The sequence below is a fragment of the Primulina eburnea genome, chromosome 8 (genome assembly GCF_022965805.1).
Source record: "Primulina eburnea isolate SZY01 chromosome 8, ASM2296580v1, whole genome shotgun sequence".
Taxonomy (NCBI): Eukaryota; Viridiplantae; Streptophyta; class Magnoliopsida; order Lamiales; family Gesneriaceae; genus Primulina; species Primulina eburnea.
In genome coordinates this window covers 3,744,390-3,766,363 of record NC_133108.1, presented here as the reverse complement: position 1 = coordinate 3,766,363, position 21,974 = coordinate 3,744,390, and the positions used below count along the sequence as shown (strand labels likewise).

Sequence of the window (21,974 nt, the reverse complement as noted above, 5' to 3'; positions counted from 1 at the left end):
TAGCATGGAGAACATGGGAGATCTTTAAGAAACTAGTTGGGGGCTTGTCTTTCCCCATAATGAGCAAACAATTTTTCATCAGATTTCATGTTGTTATATGGCCTTCTCGTTGATTGAATAATAAGTAATAAAAACAGTTTGATGTATTTACATGAATAAATAAATAAATAAATAAATAAATATATATATATATATATATATATATATATATATATATATATATATATATATATATATATATATATATATATATATATATATAACGTCCTTCTCTAACCCATAAAATTTTAATTAAATTAAACGAATAAAAACTTCGAATGCACTAGCATTACATTTGGATAGCTGAATTTGGAGTAAAAGATTTCAAATCCATAATAACAAATCAATCGATATATTTCCATAAATCTACTTGAAAATGAATGGTAAATTTCAACTATTTATTTTTTATTAAGTCATTGTATTGAACTTAATACATCCAAAATCGAATTATTTCAAACTCTTCCTTCAAATATTCTTTAAAATGCAAATATTTGAATCCGAACACAACTTAATTCGTTACCAACTAATTAAACATATTTAAAGATATATAAACCACACAAATAATTATGGTGATCATAATCAGCGCTTAATTAAACATACGTCAAATTTTTGTGGGAATATAATTGCGTAATCTAATAATAATGAACACGTGATCTCCTACGTAATACATAAGGTGGATTAAATTTAAAATAAAAATTAAAGGTTAATTAATTTAATTAACAAATTAATTGCTAGGAATTCGACACGCAAATCCATTTTGAAAGGGAACACGTAGCCATGTAAAGAATGTCTAGGTTTTATGATTTTGAACGTGGGATGTGACACTTTATATATCAAAATTAATCGTATCATTGCTGGATGTTAAATGTCAGGGCTGGAAATTTTTGAAATATTAGGCATGAGTTTGAATATGTAGCCTATATTATATAAATTATATTTTATGGAAAATCTCTATTTTCAAAATTAATGTTATTTATTTTTAAAAGCTGTTAACTTAGACAGAGGAAAATCTCTGTTTTCAATAAGTTTTTTTTTTCTCTATATTTTCTGTAATTTTTTAGTTTCTTAAACAAAAAAAAAAATATTATTACAATCCAACCAAACATCTTTGAAAATGATGATCGTTCAACGTAGCACTATGAAAACAGTGGGGTAGGTTCATATGCAGCCCGTTGTTTCGGTGAATGGCAAAATTACTAATCCAATTCCAATTTGCGTATTTTAACTGTCTGGACAAGTCTATCTAATTTTGCGTTGAATTTGACGGAACTAGATATTGTCGATATAACTCAATTATTTTAAATAAAGGGGAATAAATTGGCGAATACGTTTAATCTTTTTTGACAAATCTATTGAAATACAAGTTTTTTTTAGGAATAATAAAATAAAGACAAAAATTTGTGTGAAACGGTTTAAAGGACGTATTTTGTGATACAAATTTTTTATTCTGGTCATCCATGTAAAAATATTAATTTTTATGCTAATAGTATTATTTTTTATTGTGAATATCGGTATGATTGACCCGTCTCACATATAAAGATTCGTGAGACCGTCTCACAAGAGACCTACTCTAAAATAAAAAAAAAAACTCATATATTGAAATTAAATATATACAAATAAACTACATACACAGACACGCACACACATACCTAATTGAAATTACACTGTAGACAGAAAAAGTTCACAATAATTTATAATATTAGGTTCAAAAACTTTTTTAAAAAGGTCTTAAAACAAACTAAGATACAGTTTAAAGTAATGGATAAAGAATGTATACTTCTATTATTATTTCAACCAACATTTTGTTTAAATTTTAATATACTTTCAATTTATCATCTTTGTTATAATATTACATATTATTTATAGTCTCATAAAAAAATAATAAAATCGAGTTTATCTGTGTAAGCATGCGAAGTATATGTATATTCACTACAAAAAGAACACAATTTTTTTTTATTTAAATTGTCTCACATTTCAATTTTATGAGATATATATCTTATTCGATCATACTTATATTAAATTTTATTATATTTTTTTACTTTTCAATATGAACAAGGTATATACGGAGAGAAAGGAATATGTATATTGGAGGGGACAAACAAGCGTGTTGGACATTTGACTTGACAGAGATTTAGCTCAAGACTTCTAAGCAAACCCGACACGTGTTAAGCAAGTCACTCTCCTTATTTTTAGAGGCTTCAACGCGGGTTTAAGACCACCTATGTTATTCAAATTAAACATTATGTTTATATATGTTTTATTATTATATTAATAGCAACATACTTTTATATATAGAAAATTGTTTTGGAGATTGATACTCACGAGAAATTTAGGGTCCGATTTCAATAAATGTCACTAGTTCAGACGAAAGTTTCGAAATTGTCCTGAGCTTAGAGTCAGACCGTTAGAAGGAGGTCAGAAGGGTGTCCCGGTGTAATCCTTCCGACGCTCAAGTCAGAGACTGAGTATATAAGTGGAGAGCAGCTAAGGGTGCTGTTGAAAAATAATATAGTGAATCAATTAACTGAACACTAAAACCTGGTGTTTATAAGAGAATACCTGAGCCTTTGATGAAATTGTTTTCTATTTGGGTTAGTGATGGACCAGGGATAGTGAGCCCATCTATGAAGTAACAGAGATATATCAAAACAATTTTCTGTTTGATTATACTAAAAATATAATGTAAAAGCTATAAAATTTTGTCGTAAAAGGTCAACAAAAATAGAGGAATAAATAAATGTCTAGGCAAGTATAGCACAACAAAATTAAGCCCGTTCAATTGATCACATGCATACAATTTGAATGGATTCAAATCAAATCAAATCAACTAAATGGATTCGAATATAACTAATGTTATATTCGATTCAAATCAAATCAAATCGACTCGAATATAGCTAATGTTAAATTCGATATGACTAATGTTTCTTTCTATACGTTATATTTTTTTCGCAAAATTTTTCTTGAATGACATTAGATTCCCTCCCAATCTTTTATCAAATTAACTTTCACACGAGACAGCTCCATATATATTTAAAATAAAATGACATTAGACTTGATCTAGATGCAAAAAAAATCCTGAATCCATTGCAAATATCAAGAATTATGAGTTGGGGCGAAGAAGACAAGGATAGTCATGTCAAAGTTCGAAGAAGCTATATATGTATATGGTCCACTCCGACAACCTCATTCATTCACAATTAATTGGATATTCAAATCCATTATATTATTATTTCCTGAATCGTAAAATATACACACACAATTTGTTTTAGATAGTTTGTGTGACGTTTTAATAAAAATTATACTTACTGATAAAAGTACAACTCTAATATTTTAAAGCTTATGACAGTTTAAACATCACGTTTCGATTGTTCTATTAAACATAGATAATTATTCATTGGAATAAATAGCTCCGTAAGATCGAACGCTTATCATTTGACCAAAAATTATAACGGATGATAATGATATAAATCACATATTGTAAACCTTGAAATAACTCAAACACACCAAACTTCAGTTTTTTGTTTATTAGGACATATTTAAAATAAAGTTTTGTGAATATATATTTCTCAAAAAATAACCAAAATTGTAATATTTACCAACAAAAAAAGAGTGAAATCAATTGTATTTCCAAATAGCTTACACGTGGGCTCTCTGACATTCATGACTTTTGGCTGTATATATACCCCTCCCTCTCCTACCACTCGACGCACACAAACAGAAATCACTCATTTTCCATTCTATCTTTTGATTAAAACCCGAAAACTTTCAATTAGACCACTTTTAACAGTTGTGAAATAAGGAGCATTAATGGCTAATTCAAACGCTTACGCTGCCACAAGTTCATGGATTAAACCTAAATCGCGCGCGCCATTAATACCCGAGTTGGGCTCCTGCAAAAGATCTTTGTCCGTCAGCCAGCACAATCTTTTGCCGCACAGAAAAGGCAAATTCGACATAAAATCCTCCCTCCAAGCTCCAACGATCCGTCTCCCGAACCAAACCCAAATCCAGAAGGCTAGAAAACCAGCTACTATCGAAAAGCGGAAGTCGCCTTCTTCTCCAATGAAGCCACAATGGAGTTTGCTTCAGAAAGCTGCGGCAATAGCTCTGGATGCAGTGGAGAGTGCACTGACTGCTCGAGAGCTGGAGCACCCTTTTCCTAAAACAGCAGACCCTGTTGTCCAAATCGCCGGAAACTTCTCCCCTGTACCGGAACGGCCAGTGAAGCGCAAACTCCCGGTCACTGGGAAAATCCCGGACTCCATTCAAGGTGTGTACGTGAGAAATGGGGCTAATCCGCTCTTCGAGCCGCTCGCAGGACACCACCTCTTCGATGGCGATGGCATGATTCACAGTGTGAAAATTTCTGATGGCTCTGCTAGCTATGCCTGTCGGTTTACGGAGACACAAAGACTGATCCAGGAACGGGATTTGGGCCGCCCTGTTTTTCCAAAAGCTATTGGAGAGCTACACGGCCATTCAGGCATAGCTAGGCTGCTGCTTTTTTATGCTCGCGGGGTGTTTAAGCTGGTTGATCATGACCATGGAACCGGAGTTGCGAACGCTGGATTGGTGTACTTCAACAACCGTTTATTGGCCATGTCCGAAGATGATTTGCCTTATAATGTACGGGTGGATCCGGATGGGGACCTCGAAACAGTGGGAAGGTACAGTTTCAATGGTCAGTTAAAGTCCCCCATGATTGCTCACCCGAAGCTCGACCCAGTCTCTGGCGAGCTCTTTGCTCTGAGCTACGACGTGATTCAGAATCCTTACTTGAAGTACTTTTGGTTTTCAAGAAACGGTGAGAAATCAGAGGACATCGAGATCCCGGTTTCTGAACCGACAATGATGCATGATTTCGCTATTACAGAAAATTTCGTGATCGTGCCGGATCAGCAGGTGGTGTTCAAGTTGTCGGAAATGATCAGAGGCGGCTCTCCGGTTGTGTACGATAAGAAAAAAGTCGCCAGGTTCGGTGTGTTGGACAAGTATGCAAAGAACTCTTCTGGGATCAAGTGGGTGGAGGTGCCTGATTGCTTCTGTTTCCATCTTTGGAATGCATGGGAGGAGCCTGAAACAGATGAAATAGTTGTCATTGGTTCATGTATGACTCCCCCGGACTCAATTTTCAACGAATGCGAAGAAGGATTAAAGAGTGTTCTGTCCGAAATAAGGCTAAATTTGAAGACCGGAAAATCGACACGAAGGCCCATCCTGTCATATGAACATCAGGTAAATTTAGAAGCAGGAATGGTGAACAGAAATAGGCTTGGAAGAAAAACCCAATACGCATATCTTGCCATTGCAGAGCCATGGCCAAAAGTCTCCGGGTTCGCAAAGGTAAACCTTTTCACAGGCGAAATCAAGAAATTCATTTACGGGGATGAGAAATTCGGGGGAGAACCCATGTTTCTTCCTGCAAGCCCAGATTCAAAATCCGAAGACGATGGCTATATCCTGACATTCGTCCATGATGAAAAGGCTTGGAAATCAGAACTCCAGATTATCAATGCCATGACAATGAAATTGGAGGCCTCGGTTAAGCTCCCATCAAGAGTTCCCTATGGTTTTCACGGTACATTCATCAATGAAAAAGACTTGGCAAACCAGGCCTGAATCCTGATCCCAATTCAACCCATTTTTTTACTATTTTCCATGGAGAATTTCCAGTGGGATGGTTAGATATACTTCTCCCCGGAATCTCTCTCCTGGAGTCCTGTATAATATTATTCATTCTTTCCATCTTTTTTGCTAAAAAAAATACTGAATATGTTTTCACGTGGTAAGTTTCCAGGGCCAGCATGGTAGCTTTCGGATGTAAGGAAGCTCGGCTGGTTTCTCACGATTCTGTCACGTAGTATGTAAAAATCAGACAGAATAGGCACATAGTTTCCGTAGAACAGTTTGATAATGTTTGTATATTAAAAAAAACAGGCCTTTTTCTCTGTTTTTTTGTACATGTTTATAAATGACATGAGATTGCGTTTGTTTTTTCTTTTCTATATTAGAATTTTGGAGTAGCCCAATTCATTAAATCATCTGAGATTGTATTAATAAATTTTATTAAGAGGCATGCTTCAATATTCTGTTCCTGGAGTATCCCCTATTCTTGGTGTTGAAAAACAAGTGAGAAGTTCCTTGAATGAAGCACATTTGGCACAATATATCAAATATTAAAAGTCAATAATAGGCAAATATTCCCTTGAATTGTATCCCCTGATCAACATCCTTAAATCACTGTCGCATCGTTTGCCCAGTTCAGCTAGATTCCTATATTATTTTATACTTTTCAAATTAGCACATGATTATACGTACCATGATAATTAATGTCACATATACTTACATAATTCTAAATAAACTATTTAATTAACTAGATTTTTTTTCAAAAAAAAAGTTGAATGATTTGTCCATTGTAGTAATTTGAGTAATAAAATGACGCAGTTAGTAATGTAATATGTAAATGAGTGTGTGGTTATGGATGGTATAGAATGATGCAATCCACAAATAGAGAATGATTTTTTCGCTTTTACGTGCGCATCTCCATCGAAAGGGAAATGTTCTTGTTGCTGGCACGAACCCTAATTTTCTTGAGAAACTAATTTACGGAATCATGAGGTGCTTTGGATTTGTAAAGTTATGCTCGTAATCGTACGTAATTAACGTGGGTTTTTGTTTTAAAAAAGTTATCAAGATTCACGATCTTTTAATTAATGGAAAGTTTGTTTTTGTGATATATATTTTAGAGAATATTGCAATTTTCACGGTCATATATTTTAATTTGTTTTGTAATTTTGATTCTCTACGTTGTAAAAACTGATTCTTAATCATGCATTATTAATTTTTGATACCTTTAATCATTTTTCATCCTGTAATGTTGATATGATACTACTATATATGATAACGATCAAAAATTGAATTTTTGACAAAGTAGATGACCAAAAATCGCAAATAGATTCCCCTATAGTTTACACATTGGTTAATAGATATATCAAAACTAGTAATAAAACAAGAATATTGAACAGTAACTACTTTAGGGAAGTCGTTTTCTTAATTCAAAAACTGTTGTTTCACTTATTTAACTATATTATATATTTAATTTTGTAGAGCATGCTTTGTAAAAAAAAATCATCTTAATAAATTAATCTTAGTAATTTTTACTTTTGTTGAGTATTCAGTATAGTCACTATATCTAAACAAAATATGTACAAGTATTTACTCATGCAATGTGTGTGACCTTCAAGAATTTTTTTCATGTAACAAAGTAGCATGAGATTAATATTTTACTAGTTACTTTGCGCACACGTTGCGTGTGTGTACAATCTTTTTTATCACTATCGATGGATTACAGTGAAATTTGACAAATTATGGAGGGACTAAATTGATGTTTGAATTGTTGAAATAAAAAAAATAAAAATAAATGTGTGTGTTGAAATTTTAAAAAAAAACAAAAAACAAAAATGTAATATTAGTATCATATAAGAGTAAAACTGGAAAAGAAAAATTGGTGTCCTATATAAGTAGTTATTATATGTCATCGCACTTAATAATATAGTATAGATAACAATAATCAGTTGTAGAGCTTGAGTCAAACGACGAGTTAACTAGGAAATTAGAAATTTAAAATTGAGGAGAGGGCGCTAATATGGACCGTAAGGTGTGAGTAAATTTGGCCTGGAATGGGCAAATCCAGCATGCATATTGGGAAGAAAGGGAAACCTGGTATCATTATTACCGTAACCAATAGGTTTATTTTCTTTAGCTGCAGGAGGGTCGCTTTTCTTACCAATGCTCGCGGCCATGTATAGGTTCTCCGAGCATTGTCCGAATTGGAACCATAGGAGCGTTACGCGGCTCGATCTCCCGATTTTCTTCAAAAGTCTCTTCGGATCGCCTACTCCAGATATCTCCACAACACCATTTTGATCCATTTTGAAGCGTGCCCCTATGTTCATGAATTAATAATGTTCAGTTTCCACCACATTTTGTTAGTAAATTATACAAAGGAAAAATAACGTACAAGTTTTTCTATATAAAAAAAAATTAAATAAACAATGTTTGGTTGAGTTTTTATTTTTGAAAAATGTTTAGAATATCAACAGGACAAACCAGAAACATGACTTTCAGGGCTTCTTCTTCTTCGTTTTATATACGAATGTACAATTATTATAATTGATACCCCCGTAAGAGCCCGGGTCATGGATGACCCGGAATATCAAATGGATTCCCAAATTCGAGTAAGTCTGCAGGTGGATTCTTCTGGAGCCGGGCAGGTGGAAGCCCATGCTCTACTCTCCGGGCAGTCATAGGCTCGGGCTCTTGTATAAATCTCTTGTATAAAGCATTCTACCCGGGCACCTCGATTACAGTGTCGCATTCAAGTGGTTCAGAAGATAAGATCTTGTCTCGAGAAGCGCACCCGACATAATCCTATTGATGTGATACGATGGGAAAATAGGACAGCTTGACAGGAAGTCAACATCAAATGCTATGAGTGGTAGGTGTACACGCAAATCGAGGTCATTATTACTTCTCCTACTATAAATACCAGGTTCTCTCTTTACATATAGAGATTCATTCATTTACACCAATCACACAGCCATTACTTGGCTACATTGGTTTCTTGCTTGAGTACCCTGCTGACTTAAGCATCGGAGTGGCCACGCCGGACACCCCTCCGGCGCCCATTCACGAGTTCATTTCATTGTGTGCAGGTGACAGCCGAAGCCATCTACTTTGCTCATCTTCCTGAAATAAATTATTGATAGCAGATCCTGTGGAGCTCTCGACCCGGCTCGTCCATTTCACAAGGATCGCATCATTGGCGCCGTCTGTGGGAACTTGAGCTCAAGACGTAGATATGGTTTCCATTCGAAGCAAGTCCGACCTTGCTCAGCACCACAGTAAGCCCAACTCTGCTTGGCAAACATAGAAGTCCGACCAGCTCGGCATTCAGATCTTATATGTGAATTTTATATGAGCTCGAAGCTCAGCAGTTGTTCCGGATTGACGAGGAAGAGCAAATAATCCAAATTCTCATATTACACAAGCTTGATCGTGACATTTGGTTGCAAGGTTTCATATATCTCGAAACTGGGTCTTGCTTGCTTGATTCTACATCACGATTTCTCCCATCTTTGCTATCGGGCCTTTTGGCTATCAGGCCTCTACATCTCTGTAAAAGGGGCTAAATGAAAGGAGAGTTTTATGGGTACTCTTGTCAATCGGCAGGTTGGAGCTTCTATACTTCTCAACCTTGGGAATTTATCAAGTTTATCGGAAAAGACTCATTACTAACTTCATCTATGGATGTCGTAGCAGGGAAGATTTAAAACTTTGTTCTTTATATATCTTAATATTACATTTGTTTTTCGCCTTATATTTAACTTATCAATATGCTTAAGGATGTTCAATGCTTGCAAACTTGCTATATTTTTTGAGTTGTTAACATCGGGCTCGGGATGCGCTACATATCTTCCTACATGCCTTGTCTACGGTTATAACTCATGTCCTTTTATTATTGGGCACTTTAGCTCGAGATGAAACTTCGACTTCCAGCTCCGTGCAGCGCCTCAGTGCATTTTGCTATGCTCGGTGATTATTCTATTTAATTGACAGTGGCTTACTCTACTGATCATTATCGATTATTGATAATCTATTAGCAACAACTGCTTGGTTTTCTCGATTTTGAATGCATCGGACCTCTAACTTCGCGGTCCATGATGGGGTCTGGTATGTCAACTGACTTGTGGTAGATTTCAATACAATCAACGGAGGAAATTTCAGCTAGCGCTTCTTTGGGATCCATTAATTGCATCAACAGTCACTCTACATGGCTTCCATAGCTCCCCCCATTGGATATTTCTACAGCTCGAACATACAATCTAGCAGTAAATCCCACTCTGTTTGGAAAACCTACAAGTCTGACCAGCTCGGCACTCAGATATTATATGTGGATTTTATATGGGGTCAAAGCTCAGCAGCTATTCTGGATTGGCGTGGAAGAGCATTTGCAATGCACTCAGTAGCATACAGCTGTGAGAAGCAGATTATCTTAAGTCCGGAGATACGAGACCCCGGCACATTCTCTTAAGTCCGGGAGATACGAGGCCCCGGCACATTCTCTTAAATCCGGGAGATACGAGGCCCCGGCACATTCTCTTAAGTTCGGGAGATACGAGGCCCCGGCATATTCTCTTAAGTCTCGGAGGTACGAAGGCCAGGGCTCCGCACTCTGGTTATCTATTAAGCCCAGGGCACTACACCCTGGCTCGGGGCTCCGCACCTCGACCATTCCAAGTCCCGGGACCTACTCCCCGGCCCAAGGCTCCGCACATTGGTTATTGATAAGCCCAGGGCACTACACCCTGGCTCGGGGCTCCGCACCTCGACCATTCCAAGTCCCGGGACCTGCTCCCCGGCCCAAGGCTCCGCACCTTGGTTATTGATAAGCCCAGGGCACTACACCCTGGCTCGGGGCTCCGCACCTCGACCATTCCAAGTCCCGGGACCTGCTCCCCGGCCCAAGGCTCCGCACCTTGGTTATTGATAAGCCCAGGGCACTACACCCTGGCTCGGGGCTCCGCACCTCGACCATTCCAAGTCCCGGGACCTACTCCCCGGCCCAAGGCTCCGCACCTTGGTTATTGATAAGCCCAGGGCACTACACCCTGGCTCGGGGCTCCGCACCTCGACCATTCCAAGTCCCGGGACCTGCTCCCCGGCCCAAGGCTCCGCACCTTGGTTATTGATAAGCCCAGGGCACTACACCCTGGCTCGGGGCTCCGCACCTCGACCATTCCAAGTCCCGGGACCTGCTCCCCGGCCCAAGGCTCCGCACCTTGGTTATTGATAAGCCCAGGGCACTACACCCTGGCTCGGGGCTCCGCACCTCGACCATTCCAAGTCCCGGGACCTGCTCCCCGGCCCAAGGCTCCGCACCTTGGTTATTGATAAGCCCAGGGCACTACACCCTGGCTCGGGGCTCCGCACCTCGACCATTCCAAGTCCCGGGACCTGCTCCCCGGCCCAAGGCTCCGCACCTTGGTTATTGATAAGCCCAGGGCACTACACCCTGGCTCGGGGCTCCGCACCTCGACCATTCCAAGTCCCGGGACCTGCTCCCCGGCCCAAGGCTCCGCACCTTGGTTATTGATAATCCCAGGGCACTACACCCTGGCTCGGGGCTCCGCACCTCGACCATTCCAAGTCCCGGGACCTACTCCCCGGCCCAAGGCTCCGCATCTTGGTTATTGATAAGCCCAGGGCACTACACCCTGGCTCGGGGCTCCGCACCTCGACCATTCCAAGTCCCGGGACCTGCTCCCCGGCCCAAGGCTCCGCACCTTGGTTATTGATAAGCCCAGGGCACTACACCCTGGCTCGGGGCTCCACACCTCGACCATTCCAAGTCCCGGGACCTGCTCCCCGGCCCAAGGCTCCGCACCTTGGTTATTCAGTAAGTCCGAGAGACAAAAGGCCTCGGCATCTTATCTCAAGTCCATGAGGCACGATACTCCGGCATTTCTTCTCATTTCTAGGAGACATGAAGCCCCCGATGCTTTTATAGAACAAGATTGATTATCTCTTTGGGAATCCAAGCATGACTGATCGGGACAGCGAGTATGACTCTAGCCCGACTATTTAAGGGATGTGTGATGATACCCCCGTAAGAGCCCGGGTCATGGATGACCCGGAATATCAAATGGATTCCCAAATTCGAGTAAGTCTGCAGGTGGATTCTTCTGGAGCCGGGCAGGTGGAAGCCCATGCTCTACTCTCCGGGCAGTCATAGGCTCGGGCTCTTGTATAAATCTCTTGTATAAAGCATTCTACCCGGGCACATCGATTACAGTGTCGCATTCAAGTGGTTCAGAAGATAAGATCTTGTCTCGAGAAGCGCACCCGACATAATCCTATTGATGTGATACGATGGGAAAATAGGACAGCTTGACAGGAAGTCAACATCAAATGCTATGAGTGGTAGGTGTACACGCAAATCGATGTCATTATTACTTCTCCTACTATAAATATCAGGTTCTCTCTTTACATATAGAGATTCATTCATTTACACCAATCACACAGCCATTACTTGGCTACATTGGTTTCTTGCTTGAGTACCCTGCTGACTTAAGCATCGGAGTGGCCACGCCGGACACCCTTCCGGCGCCCATTCACGAGTTCATTTCATTGTGTGCAGGTGACAGCCGAAGCCATCTACTTTGCTCATCTTCCTGAAATAAATTATTGATAGCAGATCCTGTGGAGCTCTCGACCCGGCTCGTCCATTTCACAAGGATCGCATCAATAATTTTATTTTAGACATGCTATTAATGGTAGTCACAACATTTTTGTAAAACAGTCTCACAGGTCAATTTTGTTTTACGGATATTTTATTTGGGTCGCCCAAAAAAATATATTATTTTTATAATAAATATCGATAGAGTTCACGAATAAGAATCCATGAAAGTGTGTCATAGTACCTTTGATATTTTTTAATGCTACTAATACTCCTTTTTGCCATCCCAGTCTGCTGGAATCCACCTTAATAATAATTGTCTGAAAAGACAACAAAGTATAAATCATAAAATCATTTCGAAAAAAAAAGTAGAAAAAGAAAGAAGAATATATTCTATATATCTATGTAAATCACCATGAAAGCGCCGAGGTTGAAATTGTGAAGGTCTGTTAAAAGTTTTTGCAGGCAGGTCGCCATGACGACTTGCGACGTCGCTCGGACTATGGATCTCAACAATGTTTTGAACATGATCTTGCCAACTTTAACAGTACTCCTGGCCGATTTTTTGTATACATTATCCAAAAAATCGATTGATGAGTGAGTATTGATGAACTGCTTCTGAAAATATAATAGAGATCAGTATTCACATCAACCGAGATGCATAAAACATGATTATATATATTGTGAGAATCAAAATTTTTGGACATGTAATTATTTGTTTAAATATAGAAATGTTTAAGAATTTATTTTCGAGTTATGAATGTAAAAATAATAAATTCGAAAATATTAAATAATACATGATATTTAAAATCCAAGTCTAATAAATACATGAAATTCAAAATACAGTACAAATCATGTATCGATTTCGAAATAAGACTAGATATCAATAAAATTTGGAAGGAAAAGCATCTCAATATTTGTGGAATGAATATATTGTAGTTTGGTCTCAAAATAGAAATTTAGTTAGCAAACGGCAAAATATTTTACTTATTTTCATTTTCAATATATGAAACAAATCTAATAATTTTTGCAAAATCCCGACACAGATCTGGCTGATAATTTTCACACAGAATCAAACTGCATTTGTAATTAAAATGCAAAAAAGAACATGTCTGCAGCAAAACCAACGATAAGAACAATCACAGGTATAATTGCCACCAAACTGAGTATTAAGTAAGCCCAATCGTGTGTCTCCGGGTTCGCAAAGGTAAACCTTTTCACAGGCGAAACCAAGAAATTCATTTACGGGGATGAGAAATTCGGGGGAGAACCCATGTTTCTTCCTGCAGGTCCACATCTAAAATCCGAAGACGATGGCTATATCCTGACCTTCGTCCACGATGAAAAGGCTTGGAAATCAGTGTTGGCTTCTCAAACCGAATATATAAAAAAAAATTATATTTGACGGAAGATTGGAATAGATCGAATCGTATAAAACAATATTTTTCACCAAAATGTTGAACGATCGATACCTATATTATTTTAATAAATAATCAAGAAGAGATAAAATATACCTTTATCGAATGAGGTTACAATACTTTGAGTTAAGATACTATAATTCTTCCACGCCTATTCTCTCGAATCAACGAATTAACGTGTGGGCGTCAAAAAACTTTTGTTATGTTTCTATATTGTTTCTTCTTTCTTTTCCACTCTTACCGGCACAATGATATATTTCTATATTTATAAATCTCAACCATTGAGAAAAATCAAGAAAAAAAATATATTATTGTGTACATTATATCTGAATTTGTCAGTTCAAAAAAAAAATTATATCTGAATTTGTTTAGATTTTTCATCACAAAATCATATCTATGATATAAAGACAAACTTTTATTTAAATTTAATATTACTTTCCTATTTTTAGGGAAGTGATCTATGTGATTGAAGTGGAGGAGACATGATCTTCTCCGCTACTCAATCTATTGTTATATTATTTATAATAAAAGTCAATAATAGGCAAATATAATATTCCCTTGAATGGTATCCCCCTAATCAACCTCCTTAACACTGTCGCCTTGTTTGCTCACTTCAGCTATATTCCTATAGAGTGAATTTTATGTGAGATCGTCTCACGGATCTTAATTTGTGAGACGGGTCAACCCTACCCTTATTTACAAAAAAAGTAATACTCTTAGCATAAAAAAGTAATACTTTTTCATGCATAATCCAAATAGAGATCTGTCTCACAAAATACGACCCGTGAGACCGTCTCACACAAATTTTTGCCATTCCTATATTATTTTCTACTTTTAAAATTAGCATGATTGAATTATTTATGATTATACCATGATAATTAATGTTACATATAATTACATAATTCTAAATAAACTATTTAATTAACTAGATTTTTTTTAAAAAAAAGTTGAATGATTTGTGCATTGTGGTAAATTTGAGTAATAAAATGACGCAGTTAGTAATGTAATATGTAAATGAGTGTATGGTTATGGATGGTATAAAAAAAAAGTCGTATGATTTGTGCATCTCCCTCGAATGGGAAATGTTCTTGCTACTGGCACGAACCCTAATTTTCTTGAGAAAATAATTTACGAAATCATGAGGTGCTTTGGATTTGTAAAGTTATACTTGTAATCATACGTAATTAACATGAGTTTTTCTTTAAAAAAATTATCAAACTTCACTATCTTTTAATTAATGGAAAGTTTGTTTTTGTGATATATTCTTTCATATATGCACCATATATATATAAAAAAATATCATAAATATCTTTTTGTAAAGCGAAATATATTAAAAAAATATTTAATTAAACATTCATTCTCTTCTTATTCAATTTTCTATCCAAATTAACCTACTTATACCAACCTCTCGTCCAAATAAAGATTCGCCTCAAATCTCTCCATCTTGGATTTATATTTACAATATATGCAATGTGTGTGACCTTCAAGAATTTTTTTCATGTAAGAAAGTAGCACTGAGATTATGGGATTTATTACTAAATTGAGTAAGTCTCATGTAAGTCCGTCTCACGGATCATAATCTGTGAGACGGGTCAACCCTACCCATATTCACAATAAAAAGTAATACTCTTAGCATAAAAAGTAATACTTATTCATGAGTGACCCAAATAAGAGATACGTCTCACAAATACGACCCGTGAGACCGTCTCACACAAGTTTTTGCCTACAAAATTAGTAATCTTTCAACTTTAAGCCACGTGATTTAGGGATTATTTCACCCTGCCCGTGCAGGCACTGCCTGCACGGGAAGGGAACGGCCCGGATCACTCCACATGAGTGATCCGGGCCCACCACCATGTATAAAAAAAAAAAAAATTGGCTCAGATTTTTCCGAGCCGTTAGATCTACCCTGCGGGCAGTGCCCGCAGGAGTAGGGTCTACTTTACCGTGATTTAGGACGTTTTGTTGTGCGTTTGTGTATTTCTACTGACAACAATTTTAAGCAAAACAATAATATACGTTAATTATAATTTTCCAAAGGGAAATTTAATCCTTATAATTCACGACGACAGAGACGTGATAGAGCCTCACGAAAGGAGACAGTAGTGAATCTTCCAGTTTGTAACGTAGATTATACATTTTTATTTTCTCGAGATATTTTCATATGAAGAAAAACATTATCGACTAAATTATATGTCTTATCTATGTAACAGTTTGCGGGGAGGAATAAAATTTTGAGTGGGTCTCATGTGAGACCGTCTCACGGACTTTAATCTGTGAGACGGGTCAACCCTACTCATATTCACAATAAAAAGTCTTAATTAGCATAAAAAGTAATATTTTTTCGTGAATGTCCCAAATAAGAAATCCGTCTCATAAATAAGACTCGTGAGACCGTTTCACACAAGTTTTTGCCTAAAATTTTTTCAGCGATTGTTGCGTGGAAAAAAATCAAGGAAAAATAAAAGTTAACATATTAAAACCAGTTGACCAAAACCCAAAATTGAACGGTAAAATATATTGGACGAGGGAAATTTTATTACACGAGCTCATGTTCACATTCGTTTTGAACAAAAATAGCCATCATTTTAGTAAAAGAAATGTCTGATAGAAGTATTAGTTTGTGTAATTAGAATTAAACTAAAATTAATTTCATCAGTAGACAATTTAAATAAAGTGGTATAATAATTTTTATGTCATAATAATTTTCTTTAATATTCTGCATCCAATTTCTAATTATCCATGTTCGTATTTTTCATCTTAAATTGGATTAATTAGTTTGATGAAATAAAAAATAAAAAAATCAATGCATTTCATTTAATAATACTGCAAATAATTAATGCCGGAGGTTCCTGTGTACACATATACAATCACTAAGCTGTCTTTGTAGACATCATTTGACTCGTTGACGAGGATGATGAACTATATATAATATATGGATGATATATTCGAATAATATAATATTTTATAACAATAATCATTTGTAGAGCTTGAGTCAAACGACGTGTTAACTAGAAATTTAGGCATAGAAATTGAGAAGAGGGCGTTAATATGGACCGTAAGGTGTGAGTAAATGTGGTCTGGGATGGGCAAATCCAGCATGCATATTGGGAAGAAAGGGAAACCTGGTATCATTGTTTCCGTAACCAATGGGTTTAATTTCTTTAGCTGCAGGAGGGTCGCTTTTCTTACCACTGCTCGCGGTCATGTATAGGTTCTCCGAGCATTGTCCGAACTGGAACCATAGGAGCGTTACGCGGCTCGATCTCCCGATCTTCTTCAAGAGTCTCTTTGGATCGCCTACTCCAGATATCTCCACAACACCATTTTGATCCATTTTGAAGCGTGCCCCTATGTTCATCATGAATTAATGATGTTCAGTTTCAACCACATTTTGCTAGTAAATAATAAAAAGGAAAAATAACGTACACGTTTTTCTATTAAAAAGAAATTAAATAAAGTATTACTTTTATTATCGATATAATTGATCTTTTTAAAAAATAAGAATCCATGAAATTAATTAAACTGTGTCATAAACTCATAATACCTTTGCAATTCTTCAGTGCTACTAATACTCCTTTTTGCCATCCCAGTCTGCTAGAATCCACCTTAATAATAATTGTCTGAAAAGACAACAAGGTATAAATAAATCATAAAATCATTTTGAAAAAAAAGAAAGAAGAATATACTCTATATATCTATGTAAATCACCATGAAAGCGCCGAGGTTGAGATTGTGAAGGTCTGTTAAAGGTTTTTGCAGGCAGGTCGCCATGACGACTTGCGACGTCGCTCGGACCATGGGTCTCAACAATGTTTTGAACATGATCTTGCCAACTTTAACAGTACTCCTGGCTGTTTTTTTGTATACATTCTCCACAAAATTCATTGTTGAGCAAGAACTGAGGAACTGCTTCTCAAAATATAATAGAGATCAGTATTCTTACCAACTGAGATGCATAAAACATGATTATATATATATATATATATATATATATATATATACTTCACAATCGTTATCACAAAAAAACCCTAAAAATGATATTACCCGATTAGGAAAGATCCGGTAAGGAAGGAAGATCTTGAAGAAATATGAAAGAAACTTTTGAACAGGTGATAAAATATGTGTGTGTGTGTGTGTAATTAGTTTATGAAATGATGGTGGTAGTATTTTCATTTGAAAATTAATTTATTTGATTAATGAGATAAAAGTATTATTCTAATTTAGAAAATAGACACGCCAAGAGACAAAATAAATTCTTTATATATAGTATAGATTTATAATTAAAAAAATCTTTTTTATTGTTTTCTAAATATTATGGATTTTATTTCACGGCCGTTTTGAAACACAACCAATTTAGGAGCTTTACAATTGACTGGAATATAATTTGGATCTTGCCAAGATAGCAATATATTGACCTTTTAATTCTTTATTGACATGGAATATATGTTGTTATTAATTAGGCAAGCAAATTTTCATTTGATTAAATTCCAATTAGATTAGGAATTTAACCGATTAATTAAACGCCAATTCATGAATAAAATTGTGGAGCAATATATATTTTTTTAAATTTTTTTCTATGAGAAATGTTATATGTACAACCAAATTCTGTACAATGATTCCTAGGCACAAAAAAAAAAATCAATAGAAAAAATTTATTTATCAAATATCTTTATATATTGAAAATAAAATCTTATTATATAATATCGAAATCTCACGATATAATAGCAAAATCTCATAATATAAATGTTATAAATGTCGCTAGTGGATCCAAATGCAATATTTGCATATATACCAAGAATAAATGACAATATAATCCAAATTTACAACAAAATGATCACTAAACATAAAAATTTTCCTTCAAAAACTCTGAAATACGTATTGATGATATCCACGTATATTAGTATCTCGTCCAATAACAAAATCCATGGAAGTTGAAACTCGAAAAATTATTGAATATAGGAAGAAAATTACCAAGATTCTGATTCAAAGTGAAAAAGCTGAAACTTGTTTTTGAGTTGAACTCACCCCTACTGCTTATTGACAGAGCTGTTCCACTGCAGTTACAATCTGTGCCGGTTGAACCACTGTCCATTCCTCCAAAGTCCCGGCATAAGGAGTAGGCACGTCCTGAGATGAAAGGCAGATGATTGGAGCATCTAAATAATCATGGAAATTCTCATTTATCGCTGCTGTAAGACTTGCTCCGATGCCACCAGTTCTCATGCACTCCTCAACAATAAGCACTCTGTGTGTTTTCTTGACCGAATTTCCAATAGTATAGAGATCAAAGGGCTTCAAGGACCGGATATCAATCACCTCGGGATCATAACCTTTGTTGACTAGAGTCTTGGCGGCTTGCATCACATGGTATCTCATCCGAGAGTAGGTCAAGATTGTAACATGCTGGCCAGGCCTCACCATTTCTGCCTCTTCGAGAGACAACACATACTCTTCATCGGGAATTCTCTCCTTGAGGTTGTAAAGAAGCACATGCTCAAAAAGAACTACTGGGTTCTCACTACGGATTGCAGCTTTCATGAGACCTTTGGCATTATATGGAGTCGAACAAGCAACCATCTGTATACCGGGAATTGACTGAAAATAGGATTCGAGCCTCTGTGAATGCTCAGCCCCGAGTTGGCGCCCAACCCCTCCTGGTCCACGAATCACAGTTGGAATTGTGAACTGCCCGCCTGAGGTATAGTGTAGCATGCCACAGTTGTCTGATATTTGGTTGAAGGCCAATAGAAGAAATCCCATATTCATGCCTTCAATTACAGGTCTTAGCCCTGTCATGGCAGCCCCTACAGCCATGCCTGTAAAAGAATTTTCGGCAATGGGTGTATCAAGCACTCGAAGATCTCCAAATTTCTTAGCAAGGTCTTTTGTGACTTTGTATGACCCTCCATAATGGCCCACATCTTCACCCATCACGCAAACTCGAGGATCGCGTTCCATTTCTTCCTCTAATCCTTCTCTAAGAGCTTCAAACAGCAAAAGTTTGTGCCTGAAGAAGCAAAACATTAATGTGGCACTTCTCAAGTTTCCATAAGTGCACATAAAACTATTGGAAAAGAATTATACGATTTAAAACTTAAATGGCATGCCACAACATATTTCTGGGTTGACCAAGTAGGGCAGAGAAGTAAACGTGATTTTTAATACTTATATGTAGATAAAGATGCACCCATATTCCAATGCGCAAGACATGATGTATTTTAAGTTACTATGCATTTTTCATTAAATAAAAACTAAGATCCTCCGAGCCAAGTAATATCAAAAGCCCAATTCGCCACAAGATTTAAATTGGTTGTTTTCTAATGACAACCTAGACTACCACCACTTTGGTATACCAAAAACAAGTCACGATGGGATCTCTCTCTTTAGTCGTTCCTTCAAACATGGTATAAGTGGCTTGTCCTTTATGGACGTCAACTCGCAATTGAAACCTCGAGTTGCACAAAATGTGGACCCTTTGGGATGAAAAGGTTTACCCGCAACTAAGAAAGCTTATGCTCACGTGGTCTCTGATACAAATCTAGACTAGTTTGTAATCAAATTGAGTATGTTTCGTATTGTCCGTCCGAACTCCGTCAGCTCATTATCTAAGACGTAATTTTTTCTCACATTCCAGCTGAGACAATCCAAAATTGGAACATTAAGTGGAAGTACATGCATGAGAACAAGAAGATTTTCAGAGTTGGGAAGGGAATTTCAGAACTTCACCCAGTTTTTGAAGCCGCCAAGGTAGGATTTTCAGCCTGCGCCTGAAAATTCAACAAGCGATACAAAAGCCAACTTCAGATAAGAGAATCCATTGGTTAAACTATCAAAATCACAGGAAAAAAAAAAACAAAACAAAAAAAATCAAAGAGTTCATAATCATCACGCTAACCACAACTGCTTTAGCAATCATTTTTCCCGTCTTGCGAGCTCCGTGAATCCGACCATTAACAAACCTTACATCAAATCGGGTAGCTGATGGAAACAAAGCGGATAACAAACACAAAATGAACACTAGGCTCTGTCAATTTATTGTACACACTGAAAAAGAGAGGGAAAGCACATAATTATGAAATTCAAAGATCATGAACAAACCCATGATTCTTTAGAAAGCACAAAGCAACTAATTCATTAAACAAGTTCAATAAAACCACGTAGAGTTTCATATTGTTATCAAGCAAAAAGTAAAATAAAATCATTTTTAATTATCTAGACAATTCTTGGATTGAACCTTCTTCAGGGAAAATCACATTTGGTTCCTTTATAAATACTCTAGTCTTTTGGGATTAAATGAAGCAAAATGCCCAACAAACTAGGATAGTGTAGTTACTATTCGTTTCAAAATCCTTGAGAAAAGCCGAACGAGAATTGACCACGATCTCTGTCCAGACCAAAACGCTTTCAGTAAATTACAAAGATCCCCAACCAGAATGTGCGCTTGGGGGGTTCAGTCTCCCATCTCTGGGTTGAAACCAAAGATTGAATCTTTTGTAATTAACACACGGGTTTTTAGCCAACATTTTCTCTTAGGAGTACTCAGCACATTTGATGTCTCACAGGGTTCTAAAATCAAATCCCATCACGACTGAAATTGTGCAAAACAAATCCAATGAAACAGAAACACAAAAGAAAAAGCAAGATACCCGGAAGAGAATAAACAGAGAATCTATTAGAAAGATCCGACATAGTAACTGAAGCTGGAGATGCCATTCCAACAGATTGCAACATTGCAGCCATGATGAATAAGGCACGGCGAGTGAAAGAACAGGGAATGAGAAATGGTAAAATGCAGGAAAAAAATGCTTATATAAAAGGGATTGCAGAGGGAAGAGGGCGGATGAATCGATGTGAAAATGGGGCAAATTTCAAGGGAAGGAGAATTTGGAATGACGACGGAACCGAAGGATCCATCCCTTTATTCTTGCTTGATTGTGTTGTGTGCATCAGCATGTGTCGCCAACTTTACCAATACTCATCCAACCTTATTTTATCCCTCAAGAAATCCATAATTTTGTAACATAATACTTCAATTTATTTGTATTTAAAATAATAAATGTCAATTATATAAAAAAAGTAAAAATTTTAGTTCATATATCTAAAATTATATTTGGATTGTGTTTAAGAAACTACAATTTGAACTAAAAAAAATTTGGATTCACTAATAACATGAAAATATTATAATTATAAACTAAAAATTTATAACATATTTAATATATAGTAAATACTATATATATATATATATATATATATATATATATATATATGCATGTGTG

General features: G+C 36.5%; 3 protein-coding genes across 4 annotated transcripts; 1 reads left to right on the top strand and 2 right to left on the bottom strand.

Moving 5' to 3' along the window:
* Positions 1 to 3,751: 3,751 nt before the first annotated feature.
* LOC140838512 (9-cis-epoxycarotenoid dioxygenase NCED1, chloroplastic-like) lies at positions 3,752 to 6,051 on the top strand. The gene has a single exon (XM_073204875.1). It carries the CDS (start codon positions 3,847 to 3,849, stop codon positions 5,656 to 5,658), a length of 1,812 nt encoding a protein of 603 aa, XP_073060976.1. The 5' UTR covers positions 3,752 to 3,846; the 3' UTR covers positions 5,659 to 6,051.
* Positions 6,052 to 16,651: 10,600 nt separating this feature from the next.
* Positions 16,652 to 17,584, bottom strand: LOC140837702 (uncharacterized). Its single transcript, XM_073203815.1, has 3 exons — positions 17,407 to 17,584; positions 17,243 to 17,318; positions 16,652 to 17,046 (listed from the first exon to the last, which is right to left on the bottom strand). The coding sequence occupies exons 1-3, from the start codon at positions 17,581 to 17,583 to the stop codon at positions 16,742 to 16,744; spliced, it is 558 nt and encodes a 185-aa protein (XP_073059916.1). The 5' UTR covers position 17,584; the 3' UTR covers positions 16,652 to 16,741.
* Positions 17,585 to 18,460: 876 nt separating this feature from the next.
* LOC140838511 (pyruvate dehydrogenase E1 component subunit beta-3, chloroplastic-like) lies at positions 18,461 to 21,691 on the bottom strand. Of its 2 annotated transcripts, none has more exons than XM_073204873.1 (4): positions 21,346 to 21,691; positions 20,594 to 20,692; positions 20,425 to 20,465; positions 18,461 to 19,705 (listed from the first exon to the last, which is right to left on the bottom strand). In XM_073204873.1, exons 1-4 carry the CDS (start codon positions 21,436 to 21,438, stop codon positions 18,733 to 18,735), a joined length of 1,206 nt encoding a protein of 401 aa, XP_073060974.1. In that variant the 5' UTR covers positions 21,439 to 21,691; the 3' UTR covers positions 18,461 to 18,732. The 2 variants fall into 2 exon arrangements, with proteins under 2 accessions (XP_073060974.1, XP_073060975.1); XM_073204874.1 differs by having other exon boundaries at positions 20,594 to 20,676; positions 21,345 to 21,690.
* Positions 21,692 to 21,974: the final 283 nt, after the last annotated feature.